At 42.5% G+C, this 21573-nt stretch overlaps 1 protein-coding gene across 1 annotated transcript; it reads right to left on the bottom strand.

Moving 5' to 3' along the window:
* Nucleotides 1-688: 688 nt before the first annotated feature.
* On the bottom strand, nucleotides 689-1264 carry RHOH (ras homolog family member H; the record flags this gene model as incomplete). The annotated part of the gene is made up of 1 exon (XM_081998709.1): nucleotides 689-1264. The coding sequence occupies one exon, from the start codon at nucleotides 1262-1264 to the stop codon at nucleotides 689-691; it is 576 nt and encodes a 191-aa protein (XP_081854835.1).
* Between the last annotated feature and the right edge of the window lie 20309 nt (nucleotides 1265-21573).

Here is a 21573-nt window from a genome sequence, read left to right on the forward strand (position 1 = left end):
AATCTCACAAAGCCACAGGAGAGCTGTCAAAAGTCACTGAGGTTTGATCACTCCTATGCTGGTCGTACTGGATTTGATTACTGTTACACAGTGACTCGGGCATTTCTAGGAAGTGCTAGGCTTGCCTGCAGGCCATTTATTACATGGATAGGACAATTTTCTTCTGTGGTTTGCTAAAGGAAGAACCTCCAAAATATGAAGACAAACTGTCAGGATTTTACAACAATGTATACAAGACTTTTTTAAATAGAATACACAGTGATCGAATTTTATACACTAAGTTCTTAAAGTAAAAAAAAACTCCACATAGACGGACATGTCAAGAGGTGGGGGTTGATCCAGGCAGAAGTTTGTCATCAAATAAACGCAGGCAAACCAAAACCAACAAAATGAGCACAGCTGTTAACTGCAGATCTCCAGGGTAGGCCCACTCCAGTCCAGGCTAGCAAAGTCCAAACACAGGCTTGTGAATAACGGTATGTACCTGCACCTTTCATTTTTTAAGATAGTGCCCATGTGTGTTGAGGGGGGAGCAGATCAGATTGCTTGCACATCTGTCTCACTAGGGGCACCTGCACTGTGGTCCTGCTGGGAGTCCTCCTTTGATTCACCTCCCATCCTCTCTGCCACAATATCTTTGTGCGAAGACAGAAAGAACAAACGTGGGCAAACCCACTGCTGACGGTCCTCAAAAGATCTTGCACTCGTTAATGGAGAAGAGCTTCCGCCTGTTCTGCCTCTTGGCTTGGTTGACTGCTGTCCGCACAGCGTACTCAAATACCTGCTGCACCCCTCGGTTGCTGAGGGCAGAGCACTCCAGGTAGCCTTTGGCTCGCACGTCCTGGGCAAGCCGCTTCCCATCTACAGGGCTGATGCAAGAGGAACGGTAGGGCCCCGTGTCGCGCTGGTCAGTCTGAGTAGCCACTACCAAAACAGGGATGCGGGGCAAATGGCTGCGGATCTCACCGATCCATTTGTTCCTAAGGTTCAGAAAGGAATTGTGGTTTGCCACTGAGTAGCACATCAATACCACATCTGCCTGTTGGTATGAGAGGGGGCGAATGCCTTTGAAGGCATCGCTGCCAGATGTGTCCCAAAGACCTAGGCTAATTTGTACGCCATCCATGAAGACATCCACTCCGGTATTTTCATATACGGTGGGTCTGTAGTCATCTGGAAAAGTCTCAGAGGTGAAACGTACCAAGAGAGATGTTTTCCCCACCGCAGAGTCTCCCACCAGGACACACTTGATTGAATCCAGCATTTTATTAACATCCAGGACCAAGAACACCGTCTTGGTGCGGGAATGGGATGGAGAGATGCAGTGGTCTCAGAGGCTTCCTAGATAACTTCCATTTGGTGAGGAACCATACAAATCTTTCTACTTCTCAACACTTGATTGTGTCACTTGAGTCTAAAATCCCCTTTTCTCCCACATGGCTCTGTGGTGCTGTCGGTTTTAATTCTTCAATGAGTGAAATGATGTTTCTGGAAGAATAAAAACAAAATGTAACATTCATAACTCACAGAGAACAGATCAAGATAAAGACACCTGGACATGTCTTTGGATAGCCATGGGGACTAGCCCATATCAAGGATGCTGAACCTTGCCATTCCCTCCCAGCCGCTGTGTGCGAAAACCATTCATGTAAAAAACCTTCTTGCTGCTCCATGGTGGCTAACAGTCCTATCACCTCTGCCATTCTCCACTAGATCAACTATTTTTGCCCTCCAATTTTCTAAAAAACTAATAAAATCAATTTAACTTTGGTATAACTGCTACTAATCTGCTTTTAGTGAGACATTTCCTGCCTCTGACTTTCACCAAGACTGCCAAAATCCCAAATCCCTCTTAAATTATCAGTTCAGATTCTCTTGAAAATGTACCCATGCTCTCTAGAGGTAGTCAAGAGAAAAAAAGCCCTTCATGAACCAGTCTGACTATTTAAGCAATCGTATAACGAACAGTAACACAGAACCACTTGTGACAATGAGGAAGCAAAGATTTCAGGTGTGACTCTTGAGTGATGTGAACCTTAACGTTTTTCAAAAGCCATGTAAGATTCAGAGCAAAGATACAAAAAAGTTCTAAATTTTTCTTACAAATCATTTTCAACAAGCAAGAAGCACAAGCCAAAGAAAGCCACACCACCAGTGCTGCCCCAGACAAACAATTTCATTTGAAGGGGATACAGCTGCCTTGACATGTACTCTATTGTAAAACTGAACTGAGAGTACCTCTTCAGAGTACGTAATTACTTTTGAGCTCCTGCCAGCATTCAGTCAAATTTTCCTATTTTGAAAGCGTTTGCCTGTTCCCCACTAGCTGTGTGCAAGATTCACTGCTCACACAGGGCAACACACAAGATGCTATGAAAAATCACTAACTGTAAAACTGAAGGCAAATTAGTTCTGCTCAACAAAAGTAATTAAAAAAGTATCACTGCATAATTTCAAAATGTCCTGTGTACGTTACACAAATAATATACTTCTGCCTCCTTCATATATGAAGAGAGAATTCACAGCGTAAGGTTATTTGCAGAGAAAGAAATGATGGCCACAAAAAGCATGTATTCTACGTCACGGTAAGGCTCCCCAGTTTCACTACCCTAGTACCCCCTTCCACCACCACCCCACCTCCCAGTTGCTAGTACACTCAACGCTTTGGCTTACTCCACAAAGGGGAAAAACAAAGGAAAAGAAGAGAAAAGCGCTAGATGAGTTTAGAGAGAACACTTTACAGGCACAGACAGCTGCTACGGGCAATGCCTGCTTTCATTTTGTCATGAGGCAGTGCCCTCCCTCCTCTCGTGCTGCCGGCACGCCCGCATCACTCCCACCTGATGCACTGGATGAAAAAAGATGTGTCAACGGCTCGGCCGGCGCATGTTGTTTTACAGAAGTGGCCCCAAGCCTGCGGGGCAGTCCTCGCGCGTCCTCACCGGAGTTACGGGTATCTAGAGGAGTCATTGCAACAGACGGCGCTTCCTGGTCTGCCGGCGCGACCGCGCTCTCACCATCTCGGCTCACTTCTAGGAAGTGGGATGGAGGCCGAGGCCGCTTCACGGCATTTTCCATTTTCCATTTTCCCTGGCTGCCGGGAAACGAGCTGCTCCATGAACTTAAGTTTTCTTGGCAGCAGCTGGAAATTTGCTTTTAAAGGTTCAGTAGGTCTAACTTCACTCTCTCGCCTTCTACATTCCCCAAACAAGCTCTCAAGGGAATTAAACAAGACAGTTACGAAATACATCTATGAAAGATTTGAAAGCTATATGCAGGATACACAGTCCAATTACTTAAATATGTCATCATCTTTCCTTCAGGGTATTCTACTTCAAAATTGTGTCAGCATTACAGCTTGAAAACAAAACAATACACCACAAGCCAGTAGCATATGATTCAGAGAAAACTGTGTGCTCCCAGGAGAGGGTTAGCATGTACCAAGTCTCCTTTTCAGAACAAACATTTCTTTAGCACCAGTAGTCCTTAATGCCTTCAGGCTCATTATCTCGTGTATATTTGAATATGGGGGAAAATAAGGATGTCCGAAGCATGGCTTTTGCTATTTCATAAATGCCAGAACAGAGAAAGAGAGATAAAAGGATTGTTCTGCTATTCAGCTTGTTGATAACCAGATCTGATTATACTGGCTGTTTTGAAAGTATATAAATTATTAAAGACTAAAAAAAGATATTAAGGGGTAGTGAATATGGCTAGTTGACACACACAATAACAAAAGCTAAAATATCCCACCATGACAGTGCAGAGATGTTTTCAAAGCAAATTATATTGTTCTACAATCCATCGATGAATAAAAATGCACAGTACAGAACAAGGTCCATATCCTGATCCTGCAGACAGATTGCCATCCGTGGTCCCGAGCTTGCTTTTGCTCACAGCCATTTGGAGTTCACTTGCCTCTATATATAGTTGGGACTACATATGTGCATGTTAAAGATATATTTTAAATTATGCACATAGCCTGTCCTTGATGCAGCCTCAGGGTAAAAGCAGTACTAGTGTATTAAAATAATTACACAATAGTGTATTAAAATAATTACACAAGTCCACCTCAATTAATGGAAAACTCTTTAGATTAAACAACAACAGAAAACAATATCCTTTATAGGACAGGCCAGTACTGGGCATTTCGACACCTCGGTATACAACCAGTTGTGTAAGTATTTGCAAAAGCTTTGGTTCCTTTTTCTCATACTATATACTGCAGTCTTGCTCCAACAGTACAGCACGCTGTGCCAATTAAAAGACTGCACAAAGTCTTCTCATCACAGATGGTTGAGTCTAAGCTGCTGATGGATTTTTTTTCCAACAATTTGGTTTTCCAAATTTTACTAACTTTACCAAGTCCATTTTGGACCTGGAATTAGAGATATAAACCTGTATCTTCTTTTACACTACTTTGGTTTATGCTTTCATCACTCGTAACAATAGAAGATTTTATTTGAATAATAAGGTAAAAGCTTTTATAGTATTTATATTAAGTATAAGAATATATGTCTAATTCTGATGCAGTCATTCTGAATAGTGACCTTTAATAAACTTTGTGATTAACCTCAAAGAAAATTCTTGCACAATTTTTGACAGAGCACTCTTTTTTCAGCTGTATCATATTGTCTGTGTAACTAATGCAACATTTATTTTCTTTGCTTTCCCACTTTTGTTCCCTCTGTCTTTGGAATACAGAGCCTTAGCACTGGTGTGTGGCTACAGAGCCCTTGGACTTCGCTGACGACGTGAGCACAAGAAGCCGCACAACAGCCGCTGTCCGGGCACTGCCCATCCTGCACCTCAGCGATCTCATGCAAGTAAACGCCTCATGGCTGAATACGATAAGAGGATGAGCGGTGTTATCAACCCGAAACGCGATGGGATGGGAAGAGGGGCCCAGCAGCACCAAGGTCTTTGCAGGTGGAGGATTCAACCCCGTGAAAAACTAACCTAATATTTGTTGAAACAATTTCACTAGCAAAGGGGAAGCAGGACTGCTTGTATCAGAAGGGGTAAGTTTATCAACTGAACCAAGTGGGATTTTCATTTACGCCAGGAATGCCTCTGGCAGCTACTATAAGGTCTTTGTGAGCACGGCTCACTGTGGCTCAACATCTGCAGGGGCTGGACAGTGTCTTATGATAGGGGAAAATAAAAAGAGTCAGGAACTCCTAATTTCAAAAGCTATCTTGGATATTGATAGCGCACCCTCAGATAGGCTGGAATTTGGAAGGAATTAGCTCATATGTAAACAAACCACACAGGCAAGACAACAGGCTTTTTAGATCAGCCAGTCACAAAATGCTTCAGAGAGCTAAAGCCATTAACATGCTAACTATTATTGCCATTATCCGGTCCCTACCACGATTACATCTCAGTGCAGTTCCTGTTGATATCAGGATAAGAGCAGGCTAATTTTTCAGTTTGAGCACTGTGTACACTAGCTCTTGAAAAGACCTGACTTTGTGAGGAAATAAAATACTAATAAAAAAAGTTGAAAACCACTGGAGAGACTTCCACTTGCTGTGCGATGCTTGAATGCACCCGTTGTCTTTGCCTGCCCACATTGCTCCTGTAAGTCCCACCTCATGCAGAGGTGGGGTCTGCAAAACAGTGTCTACAGTTCTTCTCTGTCGTGTTGATTATAATCACTGCTCCTTCTAACTGCACCGCAGACACATAACAACTCTCCTTGCATCTCTTAGAGGCTCTCGAGGAGAGGAAGGAGACAGGGAGCCTACCCTTACTGATCAGAACAGCGCGCAGCTTTACACCTTCACCTCCGTGGGTGCTGCAGGGCTCGGACGGGGCCTGAAGAGAGGGAGGAGGAGGAGGAGGAGGAGGAGGAGGAGGAGGAGGAGGGCTGGCAGGAAGTCAAGCCAGGGCAGAGATGCTGTTGCCTGGTTAGGGACAGCACCCAGAAGATGCAGCAGGGAGACAACCGACCCCCACGACCGAGACACCGTGGCCGTTGTGGATCCAGTCTGGATGCTCACCAGGTTGCCAAGGTCATGCTACCTTGTTTTCAACTCGGTCGGTGAGTTGTGCTTTCTCCATTCAGGTACAAACCTCCAGACTGCCTCCAGGCCTTTGCTGCTTCAGCACAGGGCTACTGAAAAATAATGCTTCAGCTGTAGTCCGGCCGGCGACCGCAGCTGCTCTGCAAGCAAATGGCCCCTTGCTGCGAAGTTTCCTGCCATGCATCCATTAAGCTGGTGCTCTGACATTTGCGTTACCTGCCTCCTGGTTAGTAAATTCATTTTAAGACGATTTTGATCTATAGCACTAAGTGGCCCTAGTCTTGCCAGTCTAGGAAACAGCCTGCCTCTGCCTCAGGCGGCGTCAGCGTTTCAGTCCGTAGTGGCATTCAGTGGTGGTACCACTGCCATGAAGGAGAACTGGATCACAGCCGGCACTTTCAGCAACGTGCTGCATCTTTTCCCCAAACTACTCCGCCAAGAAATCTGCATTCAACTCATTCACTTTCCAAGAGGGCTACCGCAGGGGCCATCTTTATTCCCTGGCCCAAGAGCAAGATGGCAGGTTATTTCACTGGCAGAATGCTTCAGCTGTCTGGTATATTTATGATACTGATGGATTAATTGCCAGGCAATCCCTCAGTGTGTTTTTATGTTTTAAAGAATTGAGAGGATGCCTAGAAGCTTGGATGAGACCTCTTATACAGATATTTTATCCTTAAGTACAATCATACCTGCAACGGCTAAAGAAGAGCAAGCAACATGCAATGAACCCGTATTTTCAAAGCCAGGATGTCTTGTCATCTCAAAAACAATCTTCTTCCAGCATTAAAAAAAATTGCAGACATAACAACTTAGAAATTTTTCTTTCACAAAACTGAAATCCTGTTCCTGTTTTCAAATTTCAGTGCTTTGTTTTGAACAAATACAAAACTAAGTCATAATTTTTTTATTTCTAATTTATGAAATTTAAAGAAAATGGACAACCACTTTCCTAGGAGCTCTTGCAAAAAAACCACTTCTGGATCAAGACAATACCTGAAAATTTAAATTTGAGTTTCTTTTTTTTGCACTTTTAACAACTCAATCTGAAGAAAAGGATTTATGGTCAATATTCAGTCATCTTGCCAACTTTTTTATTAGCAAGGAAACTCAACTCATCAGATTTATGGAAATTCCCTCATATTGAGACTGGGGAGTCTTGCTATAAAATAATGACAAATACAGACCAGTGTTCTTTAGAAGATGAAATTAGACGTTAAGTCCTAGTAAAGGGATGAAAGCTTTCCGTATAAGAAAATGTACGTATTTACACACATGCTTACACACTGCACATACATGTAAAGCTGTATTAAATTTTAAAATGCTAGTTCACTACTTTAGTAATAGGGCCTATAATGAATATATAGAAGCAATGGATAATGACATGTATAAAGATCTGTTCAATTTACTACAGTCACTGAGAAAAATTTTTTAACACTCATTTTAATTACCCAGTTAGACAAAAGAAATATTTATTTTATCTTCAAGAACCCTTTAGCTGTGACTAATCACACCTTGATTCAGGTACTTGCAAACTAAATATTAACACAAATTATTAGAACCACTCTAAAAATTAACAAAAAGTCTGTAAGACTCTCATGTATCGATCCGAGATCCTAGATTCAACAGCAGCCAATGAGATCTGGCAGTGCCTGCTTCAAAAGTCAAGCCATGAGTCTGAAGTCATTTTTTTCCACATGTTTATGGCATGACATTGTAAATTACGGACTATGTGCTATTCATGGCACAATAGGGCATTTTCAGAAGTGACCCATTTTCAGTATAAACATTGCATCCTCTACAAATTAAAATTTGGGTAGATTGAGTATAGGAAAGTAACCCTTTCACAGAGGACCAGCTCATGTGCCGTTCTCATTCTGACCCAATATCCTCCAAAGGCAGCAGAAATGGAGCGGCATGTCATGCCCGAAGCGTGGCATGTGCCCTTGTGCTTACCGAGCATTTATCTTCTGCAAGATACTGGGTATGTCACCTTCCTTTCCCACCCGTCCCTGTGATAATTTTTCTTCTCTGCTCTTAAACAGAGGAGAAAATCTTCTTGAGTCTCACCACAAAGACAGCCGTACGTGGAGCAGCTGGTGTGCAAATGTCACACATGTGTATGTTCGAGCACCGAAGTTCACCAACCATCTGTCCATCTGCATTCCCTCGTAGTCTCTGTTTTTGTACACACACACACAGATATATATATGTATATATATTTGCCACTAACATATAACTACTTTTGAGTCCAGATGGGGATACAGATAGGCTCACAGATGAACGTGGATCAAGTGCTACGCGCTGACTATAGCGCTATCACACGTACCTATGAAAGGTCACTCGGTCTATCAGCACGGACTCGCAGTTCAGAAGCAAATTTCCACTAAGCCCACAATGCAGTGCATTGTCGCCAAACTGAAGGACTGATATTATAAAACACATGATATTTAAGTAATTGACTTCAATGAGACTACTCTGTGTGTAGAATTATTCACATGTGGAAATGTTTGCAGCTTTGGGCCCCAAACCACTTCAAATTTTTCATGCCACATCCTCTTTTAAACACAATTCACCTTCCTTGAAGTTTGAGACGAATCAAAAAGGTACTTACAACATATTTTTGTCGATTTTTTTTACAGGTTTAACTCTTCAAAATCTCCTCAAATTTTTTTGGCTCACAGAATGTGAAGTCCTCTTTTATTTACAACCTCCAACAATGATTGTGTTCTCTTTCCAGAAAGCCTGGCCCTTTCCCTATTTCTGTTTGGGGCTTTTTTGACCATCTGCAGATACAGGCTTAATCATCATGAAGTATCCATTTCCCTTTCATACAACTAATATTTGTTAGTTTGAAATAAGCATTTGTAATCTCTTGCAGAATTATGCATTCTTTGCTAGACTGGGTGCATAGAATATTTTCAATATACGCAAAAATATTGACAATAAATCAGTGTATATTTCAAAACGTAACTATTGCAATAATGATTCTATACATCCATGTACAAAAAATATGACATGCATACGTGCATGCATGTGTTTGTATGTCTATATACATATATAGACATGTATATATGCATACACTGATATTCATTTGCAGATGACTCTGCTACAGATTGCTATACAAAACTGACGCATATTCAGTGTAAGATATCTTACCGTCATTTGAAAACCTGAGTACATATTTTGCATCAAAGAATGGGTGCATTATTGAAATGACCGTGGTCTTTAAATTACTTTATTTCTACATATAGGTACACGTATATATTAGTATACACGTCAGCAGAAATGACTGCTGTGCTAAATCTGGATTTGCAATAATGTAGGTATATAACTGATAGATAAAAGAGTCTTACACACACATAAATTACAGAGTCACATGTTGTAAACAATTACATTTCTACTGCGTATGCATCCATTAAATTTTTTAGGCACATCTTTACAACATGTTACAATGATTTGTTTTTAAGGAGATGCATGGGTTTGTATCAAGTCCCACAGATGCGTAACTTGGTAAAATGTTAAAACTAACAATCTGGCAACTCCACATACACGCTTGCATTTACTGGCAAAAGGGCTTTCTCTCTTTCGGAGCCTGTGTCGAGCCCACTGTAGTGGAGAGGGCTGACTTCAGGTTGTTTCGGCTCTAACCTGGGGTAGGACGGCGCACCTCTCCCTTGCTTGCACAGTACCTGATCTTCTTGACTGGGTCCCTTAAACACTAACAAGTAATCAGTATCAACAGTATAGCTAATATGTGAATGATGCAGGTGATGTAACATCCTCCCCAATGTTAAAAAGTCTCTAAAAAATTGTCCTGTCATTTCTCCACTGCCCTCCACAGATCCCTCGCAAGATCTCCCAGGTTACTTGAAGAGGTCGATTCAGATTTAACTTTGCTCTGGTTTTATAAAATGCCTACCACAAAATAAGGAGACTCTCAAGCCCAGATATTCTCCCCCTAACCTCAGGGTGAGGAGAAGGAGGTTCTCCATGTTCATTAAGTATTTAAGTTCATTATGTATTTGCCTAAGTTTGATTTCAGTGGGCGGTAAAGGTGGAGAAGGAAAATATTAGTTAGAACAGAATTATCCAATGTTTGATGGAAGATTATTTTTGCATATTTTGTGATTAAAAAAAAATGAGTTGAAAGTATAGGTGTTTTGAGCAGCAAATAATGATGCTTCTGTGATCAAACAATTCAGAACAATGAATTCTTGCTAAAACATATTTTTCTTTTTTATTTGGGAAGAATGCATGTTTACTGCATGTCACTGTTCAGTTTTGCTGTGATGAATGTTAAACTTCTCAAGTTAATGAGCAAAGCTGGTAAAGTAAGCAACAATAGTTTGGTTGGTTATTTATTTTATTACACAGAGAAACTGGCTGACAATTTTAGCTTTTCCCCTTAGAACTGCCAGCAACAAAAAGCTTTTTCTTGTCTCTGTATATATTAGACTGTTTAAAATCATAGTCTAGATTTCAGCCAGAGGGAAACTGCCATCTTTTTAAGTTCATTCCTAAATTTTGTGTGTGCACACGTGTACATTAAAACGTTAAGAATTTAGAGGGCTTGTTTGGAAATAATGTCAATCAGTCTGCAAGTAGAAGGTGCAAGAGAAAACATACTTATCATAACTTTTTTCTGCATTTGTTGATTTAAGGTCTTTATCCTTTTAATTTGTTTTATAAACTAAAAAGGAGTTGCCTTCCACAATCTATCCCACAACTCAATATTCATGCACTGTACCCACCACAAGGATAAAATAAGAGTTAATATGTATTTACTGGACAGGTAGGAAAATATTTTTTCTCACTATGTAGCCTCCCTAGAATTCCCTAATTGTAGTAAATTAAATTAAACACAATAAATGGGCGTGCCTACTTGCCTATATCAAATTGCTTATGCATAGTTATGATTAAAGCCCAATTTCAATTGACATGCTGTCATGATTTCTTTTTTTTTTTTCTGGAATTAGCACAAGTTATACCTGGTAGTTCAGATTTTACATTGATTTATGTCTTACACCAACCATATGCCAGAGCAGAATATATATTTCAGGGCCTGTTTTCCTTTACTTTTCTCTGATTCCGGTATAACGTTAATCTCTTGTCATTTTTATATAAAACATATAATATTGCAGACAGCACTGGGTCATATGGAACAAGTTAAGAGGAGAAAAGCCTCTACTCTTTACCACCAAAAGTAATATATAAATCTTTCTCACTCATTCTTCAGTTCAGTATTTTGAGAAGCCATTTCAGATACTTAAGGCTGACATATATTTGGCTTTCATTTGGTTTAAAGATCACGCAAATCCGCACGCTACGGTAAATCTTAATGCAGAGTTTCTGTTTTTCAGTGGGAAGCATAGAAAGTTTTCCATGATTTTCTTGATTTTTACATATTTTGCATGAAAATGATTGCACATATGAAAAGGGAGATATTTTAGGAGAGCTACGTTTGAACATTATGAGAACATTTCCCATGCTTTATTTTTGAATCCTGGTGGACTTGATTCAAACTCAGGGATATTTTACCCAATGGCTTTTCATCCAGAATTAAAAATCCACTGAAAGATACACAAATTTAAAAACCTGCATTTAAATTGATGGAAACAAAAGAAATTACATAAGGGATTTTTAAGACAGATGTTTTATAATACATTTTTGTAATGAGAAAAACACAAGCACACAGATGATGAGAGGAAGTTAATAGATAATTCAGTATGTCATTAATTCAATAACTTTGAACTCTAAGGAATTTACTAGTTTTTCATAGAATCATAGGTTGGAATTAAGGTTGGAAAAGACCTTTAAGATCATCAAGTCCAACCACCAAAGCACAGTCATTTATAATAAAAAAAAAAAGTTGGCAAGCTGCAAACTGTGTGTCCACTTGCATGCCTATCAACAAAAGGAAAGAACTGTTTTCTTGCTAGAGTGAGAGGTTTCATATTCTTTCAATGACCATGCGCACAGGAGACGTCCAAAACAGACCCCTAACTACATAGGGGTCTTGGTCTCACACTTTTATATTAGGAGAGCCAGTCTTATCTGCAGTTTGGCTTAAACCAGGACAGCCTTCAAAAGCCGCACACTGTCACTCATGAGGAAAAGAGAGATCACCAGATGGTACAACAACCTCAAAGTGGGCAAGTGTCAGTTACTGAGACTGGTACTCCACGCTCACACTTGTGTGTGACAAGCGGCATCGAGCACGGTATGTAACCACAACCCTTCGTGCCGGCTTCTGCCTGGAGAGGTGTTTGTTCCCTTTCCAGCACACGCTGGGTCTTTCCTATACAACAGGTCACCACGGCCCCCCGCTGGGGAAACCCCCAAACCATGGCAGAATCCTCCTGTGGTTTCCAGCAGGTTCATACATTTTGTCAGGTAAAGACAAGCACGCCAAGTCCAGCCCCACCCTCGTCCCTTAGGAATTTACATTTCTCCTTGGCTTCTGTAACCAATGACCAAATGCGATTCCTTGTGCGAGAGAAATACGACGCAGACGCAGCGGCAAGAGATCATGCAGAGTGTGAAAGATCAAAGAATCCGGAACAGACGCAGGGCACAGCCGCGAGTGGGGCTAGGCACAAGCTCACGCTCCCGTACCCACCCTGCGGGCAGCATGCGCGCGCAGCAAGCGCTCAGGCTGTGTTCCCAGCTATCCTCCAGCTGCTGTGCCAGCGGTGAGGGCGATCCTCCGGCACAGCCTCCAGCAGAATGCGCGGCTATTACTCCCCACTACTTTGGCAGCTGCTTGTTTTAGACCCGATACACCAGGGGTTTGCACCCGTGACTTCCAGTGCTCACGCCCGCTGCTGCATTACAGAGGTTTTGCTGGCTCCGAGTGTCTCCTCTTCCACCATAGAACGACACTTTTGGTAGATTAGGAAGGTTTTCCAGTTCTTCACTGACATAAGAATTGAAGCACAACTAAATTCTGCTAAACGCATATGAAACCGTGTTTGGTTTTGTGGAGAAGAGCTAATGGTAGGCTACAGCCCACAAATTTTGCTGTTAACATCGCCTTGTTGTATTTGTGTGATCCTGTCCGGTATTTTAAAGCAGTCATGTTTTAATAGTGGGCTTGAGGCAGCTTCAGCCAACTTCCTTTCTTAAATACTACGCTGGGGTTATCCCAAGACATTTGTCAGCTATAAGCTGTGCTCATGGCATGGAAACATTTGAAAACTGCCGATTTAATAAAACCAGACACCGCTGGCCAAAAAGTGAGAACCTAATTTAGAAATTATGTTAAGCTGTGTAGTGTGATGCCTGAAATGTCACATTAGGACTTAAACAGGCAAGTTTCACAGCTACATCTTTTATTTCTTTTCAAACCATAATCAAAAGTATTATAAAAAAATCTGCAATTTTTCATTGTATGGTCAATGCCAAATGGAATTAATCACTTGCACGGAGCATTCAGTAACATTCAGCTGTTTCTTAGTGAAAACTATAGAATCACATCACCAACATTTTACAAAGAAAATGGGGATGTTTGCTTTAGAGAGAAGAGGTATTTTTCATTGAAAATCTTTTTTGTTTAAAGCTCACCCAGCTGCTGCTACGCATCTAGAGCTGCACAGCAAAAGCAAGAGGAGAAAGAGCAGAATTCCATCTCTTTGCCTGGGTGTCCTCCCGGCTGGCTATCAGAAAGTGTCACCAAGAAAACCTCCTCAGGCGCTTCCACGGGTGCAGCCCCACCGCTCTACAAGACCAGACAGAGGCACAGCCTGCAAGACCGCCACCGCAATTGCTGCTCGCTTCCTGCGTGCTCTGGGTGCGCTGCAAAGCATCCCCTGACATCTTTAAGGATTCATACGGCTTGTCCCTCGCTGCACAAGGGATCGCCTCCCTGAGAGCACTGGCAGCTGTTACCAGCTGACGTGACTTTAGAATCAGTCTCTCAGTTGCCAAGTTGATGCAGCAGGGAGAGTGCTTTCATTTCCTCCCCAAATTTACACTCCCCAGGGAGCAGCTGAGCCAGAATCTGTTAAAATTCTACATGTAAACATTTTCTTGAGAAAACTGGTCAATAGGCTGGAGAAGTATTTTTAGTAACTTTCTGGAAGTATCGCTCCAATTTCATGGTTTTACTGTCCTGCATGTAGATATAGGGACTGTCTTCTGATATAGGCAGTCATATGAGGCCTGATGCTTTTCTGCCATAAGACCGTCTCACACTGCTTTGGCACGGTAAAATTTCCTTAAAATGGAATTAAATGACAGTAATTTACAGCCACTTTGTCCTGCCGATGGACTATGAGTTTGTGTCCTGCTATACAGAAGAATCAAGCCCATTCTTTAAATTTTAATTCTTTGCTCTGGGACTTAGATAGCAAGTACAGATTACTTATAAAAACACAGATTCTCTATAAATACAAACCTACTATTTCTCCCGGTTTGTAGCGCCTATCTAGCGAATATTTTGGCTTGCTATTATGCCCAACCAAGGCCTACTCTCTCGACTTAGCAGGAAGCAAGTGCACGTGGGGTTTTGCTACCCTGCAGTTACTACCCAAGTCTCAAACACGGTATTCACATCAAGTCTGTACCCACTTTCTTTGATAAATTGGACTTCACTTGTGTGATACATCTTCAGAGCCATCTTTGAAAAATGAGATTAAATCTCATTCTAAAGTCAAATAAGTATACGTGTATGGTCTTTTCTACCAGAACATTTGTAAACATCCACTGATCTAAATGGCGCATTTTGGAAATGTGAAATACAAAGCAGCACAATGCAATGCACAGTCCCTCCTTATTCTGACAGAAACAGCAGATGGGCATGTACTGACACCAAACAAAAATGCCGACAGATCTGCTTGCTCACAACTAATTAATCTCATTTATCCTACCTTTTTTCTCTGCAAGTATTTTCTTCAGGATAAATCCTGTGTTAAAACTGGCCTCCTCCAGATGCCACAGCCCCACTCCCGCCACATCCACAGGTGGAAACAGCGGCTGAAAGAAGAAGTTAGAAAATCTTAAAGCCACATTCAGGTTTTTTTGTGAGGACCTCTGTCAGAGGGACAGTTCCGGCCTCCGTGTGCTTCCTTCTCATTCAGCTTTTAGATTAACTACCTCTCATTGGCAATGTGACAAGGCCATCCCACCACTGCTAGAGCATCGTAAAATGCAGGGGTTTAAGCATAATCTAGAAATGGGTCTGCACAGATGCGCACACATGCACGCACACACTAAGGGGATCCCACACCATGAGCATGCCACAGCTGGCTCAGAAAGCATGTGGGGGTGAGATGAAAGCAGAGTTATGGCTGCAGCCATTTAGATGGCAAACAAAGCTCTTGCATCTCAGAAAGCGGCAGAGGCGCTTGTTAGACCCAGCAGGGCCAGGCTGCCGCTAGAACCAGCGCCAGAGACAGACGTGCTGGCAGATTGAAAATACTTTGAACCTCACATCAGTCCTAAGAACCTATATTTCACCTTCCTCAAATTCTCATAATAAATCTTCATCTATATTTGCTTGGGAACATTTAAGATGAAGCAGAACCATTTTCTTCTAACCATGACGTACTTCACCAATGAGGAAGAAAGGCCATCCTTTGAGGTGTTGCAAGTTTACATATGCCTCTCTCTCCCGGGTTCATAGTTCATACAACAGCAAAGGGTATCAGAATCAGACCCACCACTTTTAGAGTAATTCCCATTTTCTCTCTTTTCTTACATCAGTTAACATGAAAAACACTGCCATGGCACAGCCCATCACAGCCCTCTCTCTACTTTTATACAAGGCCTTTTTACACTGAAGGGAAAACAAAGTCTGGAACAAATGAAATTCCAGAAGGTACATGACCTTGGGCAGGATTAGACCACTGTTTAACAGGATATCACAATACTGAGTACTTCACAGGCGGTATTAAAAGTAAAACTGATTATGTGAATCAATTTCACAATCTTATTAATAAAAGTAAAAGTAAAGATACTGAATTTGATTCAGAATATCAATTCACATTAAGACATTTAGAAAAAAAAAAAGAACTCACCAGATGCAGGAAGCTGAAAGCGGCTGTTGGAAATAAATGTTACGGAAGTCAACTATTCTAGACGAGATAGGGGAAGAAAAAAGAAGAGCAGCGTTCTGTGTTCTTGGCTTTTCCAGATCGACTTCTTTTTTAGCAGATTAGAACAATTATATTATTGAGAGAAAAACAAACAAACAAACAAAAACTCAAAAGGTAACCAGAGACTACTGCACATACAGGCCAAATTAGTCCTGGCCACCGGGTCTAGCTCATCCGGAGGCAGCAGTGACAGCAGACCCAGATGTAGTGTGACGAGAAATAGCGGAGTGGTTTAGGGTAAGTCAGCTTCCTGATGAGAGCTCCTCAGCTCTGCCTGTGTGGGTTTTGTTGTGGGTTGGTATATGAGTGTGTATGTCTTTCTCTCTCTGGTGACTATGGGAGCAGATGTAAAAACCTTGAAGACTGGGGGAGGGAGGCAAAATCTCCAGGCTGCAGAAAGCTTTCGCTTTGCAGTCTGCTGCTCCTACAGCCACCGCCTCCGCAGCGCGAATGGCATAGCGCAGCCCAGCAGCTCCTATACGTGCTAGGAGAAAAGGAGCAGATGGACAACTGCCCGGCAGTGCTGCCTGTGATTCACCTTCCAGTAGCATGAACGAGAGTTGGGATATTTTCACGCAAGCTGGAATGTGGCCCTGCCTTTAAAAAAAGAGAGTATACATGTTTAGTTGACCTTGAGCAAAGCCCAAGGCAGGCATTTTGGGGATGATTCAACATTGGTTTATAGGGATTTGTCTTAATTCAGTGAGGATTCCCCAGTAACATGGGTTAGGACGGATCAGTATCATTTTACTAGCACACATGTCCTCTCTTCTGCTGGCACAAGGAGGCTGAGCAGGAGGAGGGACCACAGGCGTGGAGACTCCTGCCTTTCCCAGCATAGACAACCTGAGCTGGCCCGACATTCATCACTTCCAGCTTTCCTACCACAACGTTGAAAGCAAAGCTCTGATGATAGCTTCAGGATTTCAAGTGCCAGGTCTATGGTCTATACTCCACGAGCTGTCCACTTTGGATGACCAGGCAACTGGACTGCAGGGAGGGCATTCCTGTCCCATACTCCTGCAGCAGCCCAAGAGACCTGGCACAGCAGGAGAGCTGCCCCAGAGATGGATGCGAGGGGCCGCGATGACCAGCACAGTGGGCTGTCTGCTCCTCAGTCAGAGGCATCAGCAGCGTGTTCCCCAGCAGCCTCGAAACCAGCCCCAGAGGCAGAGAAATGGAACCCGAGTCCTTTTCAGGAAATATTTTGGGCTCAGTGAAGCCATTTTAGACCATCTCTAGCCATGAAGCAGTAGGAACAGGCTGCCTGATCCAGATCTAAAGCCATGCATTTCGTGTTCCTTGCAGGATGGGAAGTCTCTAAAGACAACTAACGAATTTGTCCACATTAACATTATGACAGTGCAATGCATTCCAAGATGAAGTCATACCGCTTCCAAGAATGGTTAAAAAACAACAGAATAAATTACAAGATAAAGCAAAAAGGAAACAAAAAGATAATTTATGTGTAGATGAAAGGCAGTTTGTGCCAAAAATATAAATAGCTGCTGAAAGAATATAACCTATGTAAACACACTGTAAACCTGCTGATACAAAGCTTGCAGAACAGTGCTGCACAGTTAGGCTGGGGAATCAATTTGTTTCTTTTGCCTATGAAATTAAATTAATTCAGTTCATTATCAACAGGCATGAAGTTAAGGAAGGGTGGCTCACAGAAAGCATTTTTGGAATACTATCTTCTTAAAAATTTCAATCTTCCATTTAGTTTTAGACAAGATTTTGAATAAGGGGCTTCAGCGCATTATCAGTTTATGTGAGAACTTGCATTACTTCATTTTCACATTAAACACCTATTCGTCTGTTTTTAACCGGGTTTGGGTTTTCCAATACCAGTGCATGCAATCAGGCAATAAGTTTCCATTGCGATCGTGATAAAGAAAATCAGACACCCAAACATTCTAAAATGTTTCCACCAGAACGCTGCAGCTGGTCCGAAGTAGAGAAATAAATACCATTCACAATTTATATTGATATAAATGTCTTCAGTGATCATCACCCATTTCAGGTCTGCTACAGATAGCAGCTGCTTAAAAATGCAACTACTCTTTTCTGGTTTGTGCTGCAGACTAATCCAGATGTGAGGCCATCTGGCTAAGCAGTTTGCATTTTGGATAAAGAGCGCATCCATCTGTAAAATATTTATAAACAACTTTTGAATCGAGTGAGCTTAGCAAAAGACCAAGACTTCAGACTAAGAAACGTGTTCTAACATGTCTTGATGTCCACCCATTTCCCTCCACTGTGCTTCCTGGAGCACCTTGACCCAATAACTTCCTAAAAATAGTTGAATGTCAGATTTGGTTTTGCTTCTTCCATTCTTTTGGGTTATTTTGAATAAAAAATTAAGACCTTTCTTAGGGATGCACATGCTTCATGAACTTGCACCATGACTTCACTTTCCTAGTGACCTGGAACTCCACAAAAAGACCCTCAGCTCCATGCTCTCTGCACAACACATGAGCAATTCCAAAGTTAGGTGTAATATTGCAGCCTGACATGTTTCTCTTGATCCTTGCTTTTTTTTTTTTTGGGGGGGGGTCTTTCTGTCTTGTCTTTCTTTTCTTCTCTTTGCCTCTCTTTTCTGCAGTTTTTCTGCTCCTTTACACCTCTTCATGCTGTGCAATGAAGGGAAACATCTGGCTGTGAGAGAATATTGTTAATACCTTCAAAAACACGTTGCTTCTCCTTTTTTTTAAACTCAATATGAGTCATTATCTGGGACTTTCAGAAACAAACACTTTGTTGTGGAAAATATTTACGGGGGTGGAGTAGAGGGTTGCAAATTATTTTTGCATTGAAAAGTAAGTTAACAGAAAAAAATCAAGTCTTAAACCTCAAGTAACTAAGGTTTTATGAGCAACTATGTAAAATAACATCATCCAGGATTTTGTCATGTACAGAGATCGGCCACTTTACAATGAAAGGTCACATCTCTCCCTTAATCCACTAATTTCTGTCTCACCTGGAGAAACCAGCAGGCTGCTGATGTTAGGAAGGGGGTTGAGATAAAGGAAGGAAGTTATTCCTGTCCCCCCTGCCTGATTTCCTTTTTGTTCTCAGATTCGCTCAGCTCTGATTTTGGCCTGCCTCAAATAGTATGGTATGTGCAATGCTCAAGAAATAGACCATGACACCCTTGATACCCATTGTATTTAGCCCTACAGGCCTTTCTCCTGCCATAGATGATCATTATATTATACAAAATAAAGCTAATCGTTGCTTATGTCTAGGCACTGCATCAGAGATACGAACAACACACAAGAAGCATGCTTTATTTGGTTAAAAAAGAGCCTAATTTTTTTTTTTTGTTAACATTTTCAAAGGGAGGCGGGAAAAATGTATGTGATCAAGATGCCAGCTGTGTGTTGGGAAAACTAGGATGTGGCTATTTCCTTTCCCTCGGGTTCCTGGGCAGTACAGGGGAAATCAGGTACGTTTCCCAGACCCATTTCAATCTGGAGGTGAAAGCATTCCCTTCCCAGGGGTAGATACCTCAGAGAAAGGGAGGCTTCCTTGCAGCAGGGCAGAGAGCATCACTAAAGTCTCTAAAGTAGACCAGGCACAGCAACTTCTGCAGCATTACTCATTGTCAGAGAACTAAATCTGAAAGGGGAAATGAAAATGCAGTTTCACAAGCAGTTTCTACACAGATTTTGGTAAAACTCTCACACTATTAATTACTTTGCCTTGATGAATTTAGGCTCTGGTTCCTCAGCAAGCTAATGCAGTGGTTAGACACCCCTCGGTTTTGGTATTGCAGTGGCACAAACTGAAGCATGTGGTGATAAAACAGAATCCAAAACCGAGCGTGAGGCAGGTTCCTGACACATCATGTAGGGAGGACTAGAGATCTTCAGAGGGTGAGTTAAAGCCCTCCAGCATCCTGAGGCAAGTGTGCCTGACAGAGAAGCCTAAATCCTAAATCCAGGAGCATGCCTGAAATGCCAACCCCTCCCTGCAGACCCTCCTGAGTTACAGAGCAAGTTACGAAGTTCAACCCTCAGCTCATCTCTTAAGCCCCTTCCCGGGGCATTGCCTCTTCCCTGAGACATGCCGAAGGAGCCAACACAGCTCTGGCACAGCGGGAGAGGCATTGTGCTGCGAGCGGGGAGCCAGGGCCACAGCTGCAGGTCCCCACTGTTGCGGGCATGGGCTCCACACCAGCTAGGTACCACCTCCGGCCACCTCCTCTGCTGGTTGCCATCCCGTACCTGGCAGGGCCATGCAAGGGCTGTCAGGAGGCAGTGGGGCAGCGCAGGGCAATCACAGGCTGGGCAACACCAGCATAGCTAGTGGGTAGTGTTGGCCAAGGAGAACCTCCACCTGCACTGTAAAGGCAGGTCTGTCCCCCCTGTAACACAGAAATGGAGCTGCCTTCAGTGACAGGCTCGTCCTGTGCTTTAGGTGGCCGCAGAGTAGCCCTCCAGCTACCTCTGCTCCAGCGGATTTGGCCCCGGGCCACCCAGCTTCTGGGTGCAAACAGTGCTGAGATGGGTGCAAGGCACTGAGCGACTCAGACCTGGGCACACCTGAGCAGCACAGACCTCTCGAGTCCAGAACAGAGAACCCCATGTTGTGCAAATAACGATCAAACTTGGGTTTGGCACTAACATTTGGCTGTGGTCATCTATGTTTATCCAGCCTCTTTTCAAGACTGATATAGCTGTATTCCATATATTAAACCCATACACTTGTGCAGCCAAGGCAAGCAGAGATTATTCTGGAGAAGAGGAGGCTGAAGGGAGACCTTATCACTCTTTACAACTACCTGAAAGGGAGTTGTGGTGAGGTGGGTGTTGGTCTCTTCTCCCAAGTAACAAGCAATAGGACGAGAGGAAATGGCCTCAAGTTGTGCCAGGGGAGGTTTAGATTGGCTATTAGGAAAAATTTCTTTACTGAAAGAGTAGTCAAACATTGGAACAGGCTGCCCAGGGAAGTGGTGGAGTCACCATCACTGGAAGTGTTCAAAAAATGCATAGATGTGGCACTTCGGAACATGGTTTAGTGGGCATGGTGGTGTTGGTTTGACGGTTGGACTTGATGATCTTAAAGGGCTTTTCCAACCGTAAAGATTCTGTGATTCTATGATTTCTCCACTGAGACCACAGCCTTCTGCATTCTTAACTACAAAACTAGTCTTTACTGCTTTTACATCTTTTCCCCTGGTGTACAAGTTACTGATTAGCTGTTTCTCTAGGATATTCCTCTTGAGAACGGGTTGTCAGCAACATATGCTGTGTGACAAAACTAACATTTACACATTTTTTTTTTCTTGGTATCTGATAAGCAGGAACCGGTGTGCTAACTTCCTATCACAATTCCTCCCATGGCACCAGTGCAGAACAGGCGGTCAGGGCAAGGTATGGAAGTGCTTTCCTCCAGAGGAATATGAAAACCTACATCCCCTTTCATGAAAGGGAAGCATT

This window comes from Phaethon aethereus (genome assembly GCF_964289735.1).
Source record: "Phaethon aethereus genome assembly, chromosome: 4".
NCBI classification, from domain to species: Eukaryota; Metazoa; Chordata; class Aves; order Phaethontiformes; family Phaethontidae; genus Phaethon; species Phaethon aethereus.